Below are 14,445 nucleotides of genomic sequence, written 5' to 3' on the forward strand. Positions count from 1 at the left end.
CCCCCCCAAGCGCCCAAATCCACCATGAAAACCCGAATTTCCAGCAGCCCAAATCACCATTCCCCCTCAATCACCCATTCCAATTCCAGCCGGTCGCTTCGTCAACTGGAACGCAATGACTCTCCTGACTCGTACCTCCATCCCAGAATCCAACCAGGCGAGGAAGAATGTACTGTGTCACCATCACCATCACCATCACAGTCACCCCTTTCGCATCCCCTCCCTCTGCATCCCGCCAACATATCCAGAACCCATCAACGCTGTAATCCACCGCATCCAGCAACATAAAACCAATCATCACCCCGCGCTCAAACAAAGCTCCACAGCTCTACAGCTCCTATCATCTTCATCCGAAATCAAATTTCTTCAGCATATCAAAAAAAAAAAAGAAACTCATCTTGCTCTTCCCCGAGAATACCGACGCGGACAGTTCCACAGGAAAAATGATGTACTCGCCCAAGTTCCTGCTCGCGATGTGCCTTACCGTGGGCTTGGTGACGGCTTTGCCTAGTATGTTCTGCCTTTCTTTGGGGGTGGTTGGGGCTTCATCAGGGGTTGTATTCTGATGAGGAGAATGGAGGGGGGGGGTATTGTGGGCTATGGATTGGGAAAGAGGCTGACTAGATTCGGGGTTTTGTAGAGGTGGGGTCGACCAGCGAGTTGGATGGGGATCTCTACAATTACAAGCGCGATGGAGCTGAGCTCGACGGAGATCTCTACAACTACAAGAAGCGGGCTGAGGCCGAGCTTGATGGCGACTTGTATAACTACAAGCGCGACGGGGCTGAGCTCGACGGAGATCTCTACAACTACAAGAAGCGGGCGGATGCTGAGCTCGATGGCGACTTGTACAACTACAAGAAGCGGGCTGAGGCTGAGCTCGACGGCGACCTCTACAACTACTAAAGCACCGCGCTCGACCCGGGACAGAATTGGGGAAGAGACGTGAGACAGAGGTGGAACTGGTTGTGGTTGTTACGGTGGATGATAGGGATGTGGCTTGTTGTCACGTCGTTAATGGTGATTTGTGTTATCCGAAGGAGTATCTGTCTGTATCTGTCATCAAGATGGTAGTAGACTGTAGGTACATGGACTAGAAATGTATGCAGCCTGCCAGAAAGTCGGACGATGATCACAAGCAACGTAGGGCAGTCTCGACTATACGCTGGAACAAGGACATGCAACAGCATCAGCAAGCATCCGTAACCCCCTCCTCATCGTCCAACTCCAAGTACCAAGTCTGCACCGCCGCAAGCAAAGCAATCACCCCGGACCCCCACCACGCCAACGCACTGAAATGGTGATTCTCCCCGATGCTCTGCAGCAGGCCCGCAACGGTGGGGGAGAAGGTCCGGCACGCCGCGCCTGCGCTTGTCACCAGTCCGTTCACCCGCCCCAAGATCAACGGATCCGGCGTCCACCGCTTAATGAAGATCAACAGGGCCGGGTAGCTGAACGACGAGAAGACATTGCGCACCACCAGCCAGGTCCACAGGCCGACCGGCCGCCACCCGCGCGCCGGCAGGAACGGGAGATAGGGCAGGCAAAAGTAGGCGGCCGGGTGGAGGAAGGTCATGACCAGCAACGTCCGGCGGAGGCCGAACCAGTCCGTGCACACGGGGAAGAGCAACTGAATGCCCAGGCCGATGATCCCGTTGATGCCCATCACCAGACCCACCGTCGACAGACTCAGGTCGAGGCCGCCCACCCCGCCGAGGTAGTACCGCGGCACGCTGGGATCGCGCGGGGTCCGGAGGAATATGGGCAGCAGCTGGATGTAGGTGACGGTATGGGCACTCAGCAAGCAGACGGCGCTGATCAGCATCTTGACGTTGCGGTTCAGACTCCATAGCGAGAAGTTGGGAGTAGCAGTAGCGACTTCCTCCGTCGGCGCACGAGCACGGGCAGCAGCAGAATCCGAACTGGTCTGGAGGTGCTGTCGAAGGAGGGGGGAACTTTCAGACTGGGCTGGTTCTGGTTGCTGTGATTCATCCGTGCGCTTCAATCTCAACTCCGGATGAGTCTCATCCAGAGCGCACCACGCCAACACCATCGTGAACAGAACCATCCCCGCACAGGCCAGATTGGGCAGCAAATAGGGATACTGCCGCAGCAAGGAGCTGAGAAAGTGTTCTCCCAGGTTCAGCTGCTGCTGCGCCAATAACCCCCCGAGGGCCGGACCGATTGTGCATCCGATGCTGAAAAAGAACGGTATGACAGCATACGCCCGTGCTACATTCATCGTCAGTGTCGGCCAGGATACACTCAAGATGAACCCCTCGCAGGACTCCCAATGTGTCGAATCAATCAAACCCACCTTCATGCTCCGACCGACTGACCATCTCACTCACCATGGTCTGAACCACCCCGACATTCCCATTCAAGGCGCCCCCCAGCGCTCGGGCAAGAATGGCCATCCAGATGCTGGTCGCAAAGCCCAGCACAAACATGGATAGGACGGTGCCAGCGCATCCCAGCAACAGGACGGGCTTCCTTCCGATCCGGTCGGAGAGCGCCCCCCACCAGAACCCTGTCAGCGTCTCCGCCGCGGAGAAAGCCGCCACAAAGAGCCCGGCGTAGAACGCAGCGGGGTTGTTACCGCTGTCGTTGTTGTTATCGCCGTCGCGCAGCAGATGTACCATCAAGTCATATGCGTACGGGAGGGGGGAAGTCAGAGCGACTGGCTCGGCGATGCGGCATAGTCCTGTGGTGGTTGAGGAGGACATGAGCGGGGTAGAGTTTCGCGTTTTGAGTGGTAAAGCTTACCCAGAAGGAACAGTTGCCATGTGGGGAAGTATCTCTGCTTCGTGGGTTCCATCGTTCACGTTCAGTTTTGGTGGACTTGGTAAACTTGGTAGGCTCATCCCACGGAAATGGAAGAGCTGTTCATCCATGAAAGATATACGGTATGGTAGCGGGCAAGCGGTCACGTGCAATTTGTCACTGCAACCGAAAGGAATAGCCAGGAGAATCCTGGGAAATAAAAAAAAGAAAAGAGAACGGGTGTTCGGCTGAAGAAAGGTTGCAAGGGTCAGGTTCACCCTGTAGAGAGGGTCACGCACTTCCCAAACGCCACATTAGTACTTTTACCACCACATTCCTTACCCAAACAGATCGATTATCTTCAGGAATATACTAGTAAGTAAGTAAGGATTTTTGACAACACCCCTGCAGATAAGCCAACAAGTGAAGCCTTGTAAACATCTATATATCTATCTATATAGTTATAGTTATAGTTTATATCTCTCCATAACAACCAATTTCCAGAGTTTCTGCGGCAAGAAAAATGATGCTTTTATGTGAACACATACAAGAATCAGCAGCCGTTCCGCAAGTGCGTGGCGCCTTCTATTTGCGTCAGCTTGCTTTCACAATTCACATCCACCTGCATCTTGGCGGGGGACCAAGTTCCCCCTTTAGGCAATTTGTTCAGCTGCCGGGAGGATTGTACTACCACACTACCTGTACGCCGAACCATCCATCCTTGGAGACGAACAATCCCTGGTCCTGAAACATGTAGTATAACATGTGTATAGTAACATCTAGTAGATCTAGTTATAAACATATCCCTCCAGAAAAACAAGGACTCCAACGTCCCCTTCAACGGCCAAAATCAAAATATGTAGATGGCAAAGTATTCTAGCATACTTTCACCTCATGGACAGCCAACATGTGCAAGTACAGGGTTCAGAATGGTATCAATTAAAGCCAAAGGAGAAAATAAGATCGCTGGTCGCTATGTGATGATGCGGGATCAACTGCATCGACTGTCAAAGTCTGTATGTGCAAGATATATCGTGCCGTGGCAACGTGGAATGCATAAGGGAAAAAAGGAGAATTAAACATGGTGGCCGACGAGTGAGCTTTTGGCGTTAGAGGTAAGATACGATGTCACGGAGCGATTCTCGATTGTCGGGATGCGCTGCGACGGCCGCTCGAGCCGTGTGGGCCAGGGGCCAGGCTTTTCCGCTGTTCTTGGATCGGATGCAATGGCGGCGCGATGCCTTGCCTAGGATCCATGCCTGGTTCACCCCAGCCAGGCGGTTGAGGGTCAATTGGGGAGGGAATCTTGGGGAGTGGACAGTTAGGGGGTGGAGCTGCAGGTGGCCCGATTAGTCCTGGCATGCTCTTGCGTCGGCCCATCCCGGCCGGCGGTAAGCGTGCATTGGGATCGGTCGGATACATCACTGATCCCCGCATCCGGGCGTGATCCTGACCATTTGTTTGCTCTTCAGCCAGAAGATGTAGCTCGGAAGGGGGCTTTCCGCCCACGGCGGTTGTAGGACGCAGCGTGTTAGCTGCGCTTTTCAATGGGTTCCGAGACAAGCGGGAAAGGCGATGAGTCTTCGAATCGACGCTTCGTGCGGGATCAACAAGGGAATCCTGCGAGCTAGATACTCGTAGTAGTTTGGGTGGAGACAATCCCTGAGTAGACCCGACCTGGTGCGGCTCGTTCACAGCCCCTTGCCCAAGTCCATTCATGATTTTGCCTGGAGAGTGTGGGGGAGATGGGAAAGCTAACAGAGGATCAGCGGGTGAGTCCACGTCAACAAGGTCGAGAGCAGGAGGGGCCTGCGGGAACTGCGGGACTTGCAGCGGCCCAAACCGAGCCGTGAACCGTTTGCTGAAGGAGGGTACGCTGAAGTTTGGTGCGGGTGGAGAGGTACTGCGGTAGATCGGGTCGGGTTGGGTCGACTGAGCCCGAGGAATCTCAGCCGCCAACTCCGCAGCTGTGGGCACGGTCTGCGTTGGCGACGCATGCATCGATCGTCTCTTGGTTGACCCCGAAGCTGTTGGGCTAGCCATATCCCCGGACCTGGGCACATTATCAGCGGAAGGCACGCTCGGAACACTCGATGCTGTCATAGAGTAGAAGCGTCCCGAATTGCTGATTGGGGACGTGACTTCGGTATGAGTTGTGGAGATAGACCCCGAACGAGACTCCGATGCTGGAGGTAGCACTATCGAACGGCGGTTGATGGAGACATGGGAATTCCGGCGAGACTGGTCACTGAAGCTTGGATCCCCTTCCTCTCCGGACGCAGGCAGCTGGGGTGGAATCAGCGTGGAATATCGCTTCGTATCCTTTGTGATCATTTGACGGATGCTGGGCTTGTTGTGAAGCTGGTGGCCTGGCTCCCCATCATCGGCCCTTTCAGAGATATACTTCTTACCGCCACGCGCCTCAATTTGAGCTCGGACTGCCAACAACCAGGTGTTCATGTCTTCGGGATGATCGAAGACCAGCAAAAATGTGCGTTCCATCCGTCGAGTATGGGAACGATGGAATCCAAAGCGAAATCGATGATGCTTGGTACCTTCAACGCCTTCCTCGTCCGATGATTGCGTCACTTGAAGCACGTAGTGCTTCCCAGGAATAGCATCACTAGCAAATGCCACTGATTTGGGTCCCAATTGAAGCATTTTTTCAGGCAAACGGTCGTGCTTGCCGGAGCCCGCATATTGTAAGATATAGCCGGCGGTAGCGAGAACGTACACCTTCTGCGACCATTCGGTCTTACTAATGGTTTCAGAAAGGGTGCGCAGGTGCTTTTTTCGCTCTTTCTCCTCTTTCTTCTTCTTGGTGGTTGTGTCCTCCGCGGCGTCTCCGTTCTGCGATGCCTTGCTTGATGGGTCATCTTCACGGGAGACGATCCCTTTGGCTCTTGCCGTTGCTTGCATGCGCAGAATAGTGTCCACCGAGAGAGAAGGAACCGGCAACGAATCATGCTTGATCGACTGCGGGTATGCCTGGAACAAAGGCGGTGGTTTCCAGCCTAAGTCACCTGCCGGAGGTTGATCATCGCCGGACTTCCCCCGCGATTTCGCAGGAAGCCTCGAGCGCTGAGAAGCAATTGTGGTGGGAGATGTGGGAAGTGTCGCAGCAGAGGTGTTGGTTCTCGGTGTCGCGACCAAAGTTGGTGACAAGGGCACTGCCCCTGAGTTGGGGGCCGGTTGCTCCGTGGCAGGTTTCTGTTCATCGATACCAGATAGCTTGGCCTCCGTGGCTGGCTTACGGGCCGATTTGTCGCGCCCGAAAATGTTGCGTAGACTGGATTTGGATGTCTGGCGTTTGACCGGAGCGGGTTGTAAAGGGACTCGCTCTCCTCCCTCCTCATCTGTCTGGTAGTCGGATGGCCGGGGTCGCTGTGGTCGAGTGGCTGTTACTTGTATCGGGCGCGCGGTGGGACGGCTGAAATTGGTTTGCAGCGGTGCCAATCGCTGGCCTCTGCGCTCGTTAACCGATTGTTGCGGGGAATCAATTTCGAGCGACATTCTCTGCGCGAATTCCCACAATTGCGCAGAATTTCGGTGCGGGAAGTCGGGGGATCTGGTACGAGTCGGGGTATAATTGAAGTCGGAAAAGCATTCAGCATTCGTGCCACGGCTAGGTGATGATTAAATCGAGAGATGCAGGTAAAGAATGTGGTCAAACTGGCTGGATGACTTCATCGACAGACGATGCAAGACAACGGGCGGGATAGAGCGATGGTCGGACCACTAGACGTGGATCATTCCCGTCCAAATTGTGGAGGCACCGTGTCGCATCCACCAGGACAGAGCTCAGAGCGGTACAGACGAGAGAGAACGATCGCGATAACAGGCTGTGGATACAGGACGAGCCCAGAGTGTACGACGAACAGGGAATGATTGTCGGGAGTGGGAAACTGGGTCAACAGATCACCGGGGTGAAGATCAGATCAGGAGAAATCCATTGCCGTCCGTGAGCTATAAAAGAGTCGCAATTGAAGGTCATTCGGCGAGGGAGACAGTCGAGAGCAGCAAGGATAGAACAGAATGAGCGATAAAAGGGCGAAAAGAGGGGAAAAGAAGAGGCAAGAGAGTGTGAGGGCCAGGTTGGACGAAGGGAGGGGAGGGGAGGTGGGAGAAAGAGGAAGAAAGCGTTGATGACTCGAAAAATGGCGACAAGAGAGAGGCAGGCAGGACTCGAGAGGAGAGGGGAGGGGGGGAGGGGGGGGCAGAAAGTATTGAAAATAAAATGGTCACTTATTTTGTTTGAAAGAAAACGATGAGAGAGAATGAAACTAAAAATGAAACTAAAGAGGGAACGATGGGACAGACGAACGATGGACGCAAACCCGCGTGAAACGGGCTGCAGGCAAGGATCCCAAAGTGTTCAAGGTTCCCACTGCAAGATCCGAAACGGTTTGGTGACCGATGAGCTGAGGCAGCGGACTGTCCCCCACCCCCTGAAAAGTCAGTGATTTGAGTTTCGGTCTCCTTCTGGAAGGATGATATTCGATGAGAGGATGCTCAGGACGGACGTAGAAAACAAGAGGAGAGGGAAGATGATGGGGTCGAGGGGGAGAATTGAACAGCCCGCCAGAGATTCAATTCGATCCCCAAAAAAAACAATGGCTGCTGCTGCCCCTGAATTGACCCAGCCTTGCAGGGCTCCACTTTCCACCCCATCGCGTGTAAGAAGTTGAGCGTTTGAAGCTAGAGAAATGACGACGGAGACATTGTGATACTGTGAGCTTGAAGTAGAGAGCCTCCAAATTTGTTGTCGTGTTTGTCACATTTCTCCTGCTCTTCCTGGCAGCCATTCCACAGAGAAGTGAAGATGAATGAAGCTGTCAACCTCCTCCTCCTCCACCCACATTCCGCCCATCTTATCTCTACAACCGAGGAAAGAGGGATCCGAATCCGCTGAGTCAGCCCCTTTCTGTCTGGTTCCAGACTCTGGTTGCTATTCTCTCGTTCTCTCTTTAATTTGACTTTTGTGTGTTTGGACTTTCACTTTCACTCCCTTCAATTTGATGCTGCTGGCTGGCTGGGAGTTTCATCTCCCACCTCCTGATCCGAACTTGTTATACGCGCACAACGTACAGGACTTATACAGAGTTCATAACAACACCACCCCCCAGATCGATACAAACTGAACCATCAATGGCACTTCCTCCCCTGCCCGGCCTCCACCGCCCCCATCAGTTCCGCCGCCTCGTCACAATGCTGCGCCATATCCACATCCTTGCCCGTTAGACCTCGCGGGTGGTGCGTCGTCCAGTGGATATCCACCGATCCAATCCGCTATTGAACCAGAACCAGAACCACAGTCAGCCTCTTTACTCACGTAGTAATTCTTTCCGATCTGTCCATACACCCACCCCCTTTTCTCCTCGTCGGATCGGATTCTTTCCCCCACCATTACTAGATGTCCAGACCCAGGAGGTATGGCCCCGGAAAAGAAAGAAGAACGAATGGAGTCAACAAACCCAAACACGAAGGGAGGGAAAAAAAAAAAAAAACTTACAACAGTCATAGTAGGATGATGCTTCATCGTGGCACTTTGCGAAGCAACCACATTCACAAAGCTCTACACAACCCAGTCAGCCCATCAATCTATCCCCAGCCACCCCCCATCCTTTCCCAGCTGAACACTCCGGGCCCTACCCTTTCCTTTCCCAGACAATCAAGCTCGGAAAAGGTTGGGTGCGAGAGGAGCGGAAACCGCCTTGGGAAAGGACTAGGCCACAAACTTACCACCGCCTTGAAATAGGTCTTGAAGAAGTACGTCTTCTGCAATCCCTGGCCCTCCGCATCCAGCGTCCACCCTTGCTCCGGCTGCAGCAGCGCGGTCAGGCGCGGCCGGAGCTCTTCCGCGTCGACGCCCTCGGCGAATTGCGGTTCAATGGCCGCGGAGTTCGCGGAAGCGGACATGCTGGAGGAGAAGGCGCGCGTCGTAGTGGATGGGGGGAATGTCGAGTGATTTTGTGTCAGGTAGCTGCTGGTGGGGGTGCTCCGAGTGAGGGGTGTAGTTCGGAGAGGACGGGCTGGGGGAATAGTGGAGGAGGCAGAAGAAGAAACAGAAGAGTAGAAGCGGAAGGTAGATGGGCGAGCGAAATGGCTCCTTTGTAGGCGAGAGAGGAGTACGCAAGGCCGTGGGCTTGCCTTGATGATGTGGTCCATGCTAGATGGGATGGGCCAGAAAGAGGGTGTCTACCAGAATTGCGGTCGGGGATGCGCGCTGCGGCGGCGGCGTTTGCGCGGGTGGAGGTGAGAAGCTTCGGCCATCCGCGCGAGGCACGTGACCCGTCTCCGGGGCGCGGCGGGCGGGTCGATCTCCCGCCGCGCTGAAGAGGAATGACGGGGCCAGCCAGCCAGCCAGCCAGCCAGCCAGTTAGCCAGTTAGCCGACCAACCAACCGTAATCACCAGCCTTCGAGATGACAAGGTCCATGGCCTAATCCTACCTTACTTACTTGTCTAGAAGAAGACAAGTCTACTATAAATAGGACAGAGGCTGATTACGAACAGTGGGATCCTGGTCATGACACTCAACTTGTGATTCAGGAAAGCTATTTAACCCTCTATGGAGGAAATCTCATTGCAATTATGATGACAGCCCTGACAACTTGAGACTGGCTAGTGGGATTGTAGTTTAAAGAGCAATAGGACCGGTACTCAGCCTAGGCCCGGAAGCAGAAACCAAACAGTGAAGAATTGTCGAGCTGGGCCCCGCCGAAGCTACCAGCCTGCCCATATCAGCTCCATCCAGTAGGAAACGGAAGAATGAAGATAGAACAATTGGATGATATCTAGACTATCTAGAGTAGCAAAGTCCAACTCAGTGGATCAAGATCCTGGAAGGATAAACAGATCGAACGGTACAAGGCTAAATCGAGAGTCAAGACACACAAAACAGGATGGATGAAGCCCTTCGCCACAGAAAGGGGGTATCAACGCTCGTTAATCATTTCACTAATATCATAGGGAAAAAATGGTTCCTCGTCGCACGCCCAAGCCTACCGCGAGAAACTGTTCTTGCGTGACTGGACTCGAGAGTTGACCCCAGAGGCTGGACGAGAAGCCACATAGCTATTGGCCCGGCTACCAAGAGTCTGACGGATGCGCAGATTCTGCTGAGACCGAGCGAAGGAGTTCGCACGCGACCCAGAGGGTATCCGAGAAAGTCTTCGACCATGGGTTTGGAGTTCAACTCGGGCATCGGACAATTGCTGGGCGAAAGGCGACCGCTTGCGAAGAACAGGCCCATACCAGTAAATGACATAGACCGCAACGACAAGCAAAAACGAAATGCAGAACAAAATCGTGGAAGCATATTCAAGATGGTACTTTCCACCGATATCTATACAACAATTGATTAGAACGACGTATCACAGACCATCGGATAGAGAAACTTACTTTGGAAGAAGGGTGTAGCAGGGATAGTAAGAACACCGGCCAAGAAGTCACGCGCCCATCCATTACCTCCGGTCGCAGAAGCCGAGTAAGGTCCGTAGGCACAGATCATGTAGTCAATGGTAGCCATATAGATACTGTAGTTGGCGATACCAACGATAGCGGAGAAAACCATGGTCCCGATCCAGTGGACAGGGGGGCCAAGACTGGTCCAAGCAAAGCCAATCAGTCCAATCGGCAAGCAGGGTGCGGTATAGAGCAGCCACCAAAGTCGAGATTCGTATTGAGCACGTTCATCGTCGGGCTTGTTCTGGCGCTCTTTGATGTTCCGTTTGATGACAGGAATGAATGAGAACCACGCAATGAAATATCCAACCAGAATTGGAAGGAAGGACAGGCCGAGGGCCACAGTGCTAAAGTTCCACTGATCGTAGACGAGGCTGAATGACTGAATGAACATGAAGATCAGTGCATCACTGAATCCACTCAGAAGAGAGAGGGTGAGGACAATTGGCTCAGTCAAGAACATCTTGAAAGGGCGGACCCAGGTATGTAGAACCTCGCTCATCGAGAAACGTTCCTTGAAAGGAACAAGTTCGTTGGGACCATAGATGTTAGGGTCTTCGCCGCTCTCTCTTCTCTTCTTGGCAATTCGATCCATCATGATTGTGGTTCGAGTTTCAGGCACGAGAAGGAAATGCGCCACCTGGACGAATCCTCCGAAGATAAGTTGGATCCAGATGTTCCAGCGCCAGGGCAAGTACGCTTCAACGAATCCACCTACAACGGGCCCAATCACAGAGCCGCCGACGGATGAAAACACAACACAGGCGACGGCATATTGCTGGTCATCAGCCTCCCAGAGGTCAGCGATCATACCCAAAGTGACCGAACCACCGGCTGAACTGAGGCCTCCCAGGGCACGTCCGACCATAATCGACGCGAAGTTGGGTGCGAGGGCCACGGGCAATTGCCAAATGTTAACCAAGAACAGACTCAGTTGTAGAATCGGTTTGCGGCCAAGTTCCTCACTCCAGGGAGCCCACAGTTCACAGCCGAAAGCATATAAAACCAGGAAGATCATTGCACCACAACGGGCAGCCTGCATGCTGACACCAAATTCTTCTGAGATGCCGCCCAAAGCGTTCGAGTAGAGACTGGTATTGAAGTTCATAGATGTCTGGACAAGGAAGATGACGGTGATAATCATCCACTTCCGCCATGCCGGGAATGAGTAGCCCAGCTCATCGTAACAGTCGTCTTCGGTAAGTTCAATCTTATCGTACGGTCCTTCCTCATGATGTTGTAGAGTAGCCCCCGAGTCACGGTTGGCCGCCAACTCGGGCTTCTGCTCTGTCAAGGCCTTTTCAGTTGCTGGATCCAGGACAACATCGTTGTGGGTCGAAGAGGAAGCCTCCGAGCTATGGTATTTTTCGTTATCGCTTAGATTGCGTCGGTCAAGTTCTCCTCCCATGGCGGCCTGTAAAAAGTGTCTTTTAGTATATAGAACACGAATTTAAGGATGAAGAATGCGAAACAAATTGCAAGCCAAAGTCGATGGATCACAGCCCGAACCAAGCGGCAAGGACTTGAAATGCAGTACCGAACCAAGCGGCAGAGGCGTGAAAGATAGTACCGAAACAAGCGGTAGGGACACAAAAGGTAGTATACAATCCGAGTAACGCAGTCCCAGGCACGCAAAAAGTGGTATACCAGACGGTGGTAAATTCCAGGGACAAACTCAGCGAATGCAATGACAACGAGAATAGGAAGAAGCAGGAAGCAAATGAAAACGCGAAGAGGGAAGGCTATAGCTTTTTCTAGCATTGAACGTAACAAACAGGCAAGCAAGAACTAATGGTATTGTGGTGAAAGATATGGGTTAAATGGATGGTGAAACTTACAAGGTGAGTCAATCCACCTGGTGAATTGAATAGAAGATGCACAAAGACAAAGCGACTAAGCAATTACTTCAGGAAGGAAGGATGGGGACGTGCGAATTGCAGCTGCAATGAGGAAGCAAGAGCTGAGCCCCAGTAATCGTATCAATCAGAAGGCGGGTGAGAGGCAGAGGATGAAAGACAAGAGAAGAAGAAGATTTGGGAAGGAGGAAGAGAAGAAGATGAAAAAGAAGGTGAATCTTAGGACAGTAATCCCAATAGAGAAGGAGGGCGCAGTTGCAGTACTAACTGCAGTGAGTACCGCAATAGAAAAGTACTGCAATAGTGTAGACGTGCTTCTTCCGGCAAACAATCCCAAACAGGCAATTAGAAGTATGATTGCAACAACAGATCCGGTGGATCACACAAGCATCGAGTTCATCCATGCAAAATTAGGAGGGAAACCTGTTGCTTTAATAATAATGCACCGAGCCTCCCCTCCAGTGCCAGTGGAGCTGAAGAATAATGCCAGTGGTTAAAGTTCAGGCTGCCCAGGTATCTCCGACGAGGGCCACGAGCAGAAAGTGGAAAATGGATCCATGCAAGTTGAACTTCACCACTATTTCTTCCGCCCCCTTCAACACTACCGTACCCTATTGTGGCTTGGACTTCAGTCACACTCTTTTCTTTCTTGAGATGCCATCCAGATCTTATTTTTTTTTTTCATTCTTCTTCATGTCATTCACTAATTGCCTCCCATCGTTGTACCAGAAATGCAGTATCCCCCTCGTGGGCGGCCAGCGGACGGGGCACGTTGATGCAGCAGCGGGTTGCCAGATCAGGATGCAGGCTATACTCGAGTACTACCTCATTCAGACCACACGCAGAGAGTTCCACTTGCCACGCTACCTGAATCGAGTCAAGCAGCCAGTCATTTCTACTCGATCCCTGGGCCGGATGGATCCGTCGCTCACATCATTACCCAAAACCGTCGTCTGACCTGGGAGGCAAACGGGCAAAAGCCCCGGAAGAAAAGGAACCTGCAAGAAGAGTGGTCGGGGAGAAGAAAGAATACATTGAACCCCCACTCCAGGGTCGGTGTTACTACGCTTGGATACCACTAAGGCACTAACACACACCATGACCGCCGCCGGAGTCGTTCTGGCCCGAAAGAAATCTCGACTTCAGGAATGCCCGCTTCGGGAAAGCCTACCACGGCACGAGAGTCGCGTGAGGCCGAAGCCAATAATGAGTGCGGTCCCTTCTTATCGGGACTGTACAGATGGCCACGGTCGAGGCTTTCAATAAGGCTCACGCAAAGGCGTGTGCGACGCAAGGGTTAGGGGATACCAAGTGGCCAGGAGCAGTAGTACGGTATGCGCTTTCCCGGGCGATCGATTGTATGAGAGGCCCAACGCTCGGTCAACATTACGGCCATGATACTGCCAAGAAACTCATCAACAAAGCACAGGTATAAAGTGCTAGATGAATGATTCATGGAAAGGAGACTGACTATGATGATGATGATGATGATTATGATGGAAGTGGTGGTAACTAACGTTAGTAGTGGTGGGATGATTTTCCCCAATTCTTGATTTTTCTTTTAACTGCTGACTAGCGCGGGTGGGTTGGCCTCTGGGTTCGGTCGGTTTCCCACGGGGTTGTTGGCTCGGGGTAGCCGTGCGTGACGTCAACTGCGCCAGTTCCACGCCGATCGTTTCCCCGACTTCTCAACGCTCAGATTATATTGAGTATTTTCCTCGAGGATCGACCCTCCCCTCCATGACATTTGCCTGTCAATGTCATGATTGTTATTCAGCCTGATTTTGATTCCAGAAAATCGCGTCGAATCCTGTCAGTGCTTCAGGGGCATCCCTGCTTCACAACATGGGCATGCGCATGCCGCCAACGCCTCTTGGACATCTCGCGATCTTCACCCCGGACTGAATCTCAGCCACCGATGACCAAGTTCTCTGGGACGAAAATTGACCTTCGGCACATTAGACTTAGCGCAATACTACGTACACGTATACTACACTAGGATGAAGAGGACCACTTGGTTAATCATTCCTCCCTGACCGACTGCGCTAGTCTTGCAAAGACTCTTCGCAGTCAGCAGTCGGTCATCCAGTAGAGAAACAATTTTGTCGGCCTTCGACTTGTAAGGTGGTGTTGGTGGCGTGTAGCAGACAAAACACTATCACGGGATTAAGTTCGAATGAAGCCCGACAAAGAATCATCAGCAGTCTACGGTAGTAACGTCGTAGCACGGTCATTGAGAACCCAGGGAAAATGATGAGAGTGAACCACCACTAACGCCAATTACCCCCAAGAGTCGGTTAGTGCCGACAGCCACTGTCCGGTGGTTGAGCTAAGGCTCGAAGCCAAGACGATGTGGCGGA

General features: G+C 52.7%; 5 protein-coding genes across 5 annotated transcripts; 1 reads left to right on the forward strand and 4 right to left on the reverse strand.

Moving 5' to 3' along the window:
• Positions 1 to 446: 446 nt before the first annotated feature.
• BO95DRAFT_371972 (uncharacterized protein) lies at positions 447 to 906 on the forward strand (the record flags this gene model as incomplete). The annotated part of the gene is made up of 2 exons (XM_025582981.1): positions 447 to 510; positions 641 to 906. 2 exons carry the CDS (start codon positions 447 to 449, stop codon positions 904 to 906), a joined length of 330 nt encoding a protein of 109 aa, XP_025438395.1.
• A 92-nt stretch (positions 907 to 998) lies between these two features.
• Positions 999 to 2,957, reverse strand: BO95DRAFT_446470 (MFS general substrate transporter). The gene is made up of 3 exons (XM_025587394.1): positions 2,767 to 2,957; positions 2,318 to 2,704; positions 999 to 2,232 (listed from the first exon to the last, which is right to left on the reverse strand). Exons 1-3 carry the CDS (start codon positions 2,816 to 2,818, stop codon positions 1,190 to 1,192), a joined length of 1,482 nt encoding a protein of 493 aa, XP_025438396.1. The 5' UTR covers positions 2,819 to 2,957; the 3' UTR covers positions 999 to 1,189.
• A 943-nt stretch (positions 2,958 to 3,900) lies between these two features.
• BO95DRAFT_341619 (peptidase family M20/M25/M40 protein) lies at positions 3,901 to 6,276 on the reverse strand (the record flags this gene model as incomplete). The annotated part of the gene is made up of 1 exon (XM_025581966.1): positions 3,901 to 6,276. A coding segment is annotated over one exon (2,376 nt), but the record flags the coding sequence as incomplete, so codon positions are not given.
• Positions 6,277 to 7,748: 1,472 nt separating this feature from the next.
• On the reverse strand, positions 7,749 to 8,682 carry BO95DRAFT_517548 (4a-hydroxytetrahydrobiopterin dehydratase; the record flags this gene model as incomplete). The annotated part of the gene is made up of 3 exons (XM_025591907.1): positions 7,749 to 8,052; positions 8,276 to 8,338; positions 8,506 to 8,682. The coding sequence occupies 3 exons, from the start codon at positions 8,680 to 8,682 to the stop codon at positions 7,909 to 7,911; spliced, it is 384 nt and encodes a 127-aa protein (XP_025438398.1). The 3' UTR covers positions 7,749 to 7,908.
• A 1,084-nt stretch (positions 8,683 to 9,766) lies between these two features.
• BO95DRAFT_467353 (putative MFS multidrug transporter) lies at positions 9,767 to 11,637 on the reverse strand (the record flags this gene model as incomplete). The annotated part of the gene is made up of 2 exons (XM_025589284.1): positions 9,767 to 10,110; positions 10,167 to 11,637. 2 exons carry the CDS (start codon positions 11,635 to 11,637, stop codon positions 9,767 to 9,769), a joined length of 1,815 nt encoding a protein of 604 aa, XP_025438399.1.
• Positions 11,638 to 14,445: the final 2,808 nt, after the last annotated feature.

The sequence above is a fragment of the Aspergillus brunneoviolaceus genome, assembly GCF_003184695.1.
Source record: "Aspergillus brunneoviolaceus CBS 621.78 unplaced genomic scaffold BO95scaffold_72, whole genome shotgun sequence".
Taxonomy (NCBI): domain Eukaryota; kingdom Fungi; phylum Ascomycota; class Eurotiomycetes; order Eurotiales; family Aspergillaceae; genus Aspergillus; species Aspergillus brunneoviolaceus.

Excerpts from the sequence above, each read along its gene's own strand:
- BO95DRAFT_446470 (XM_025587394.1), bottom strand. The coding sequence starts at position 2,818 with ATGGAACCCACGAAGCAGAGATACTTCCCCACATGGCAACTGTTCCTT. Across the intron at positions 2,705-2,766 it reads ATGGCAACTGTTCCTTCTGG|GACTATGCCGCATCGCCGAG; the intron begins GTAAGCTTTACC and ends CAACCACCACAG. Across the intron at positions 2,233-2,317 it reads CAGTCGGTCGGAGCATGAAG|CACGGGCGTATGCTGTCATA; the intron begins GTGGGTTTGATT and ends CGATGAATGTAG.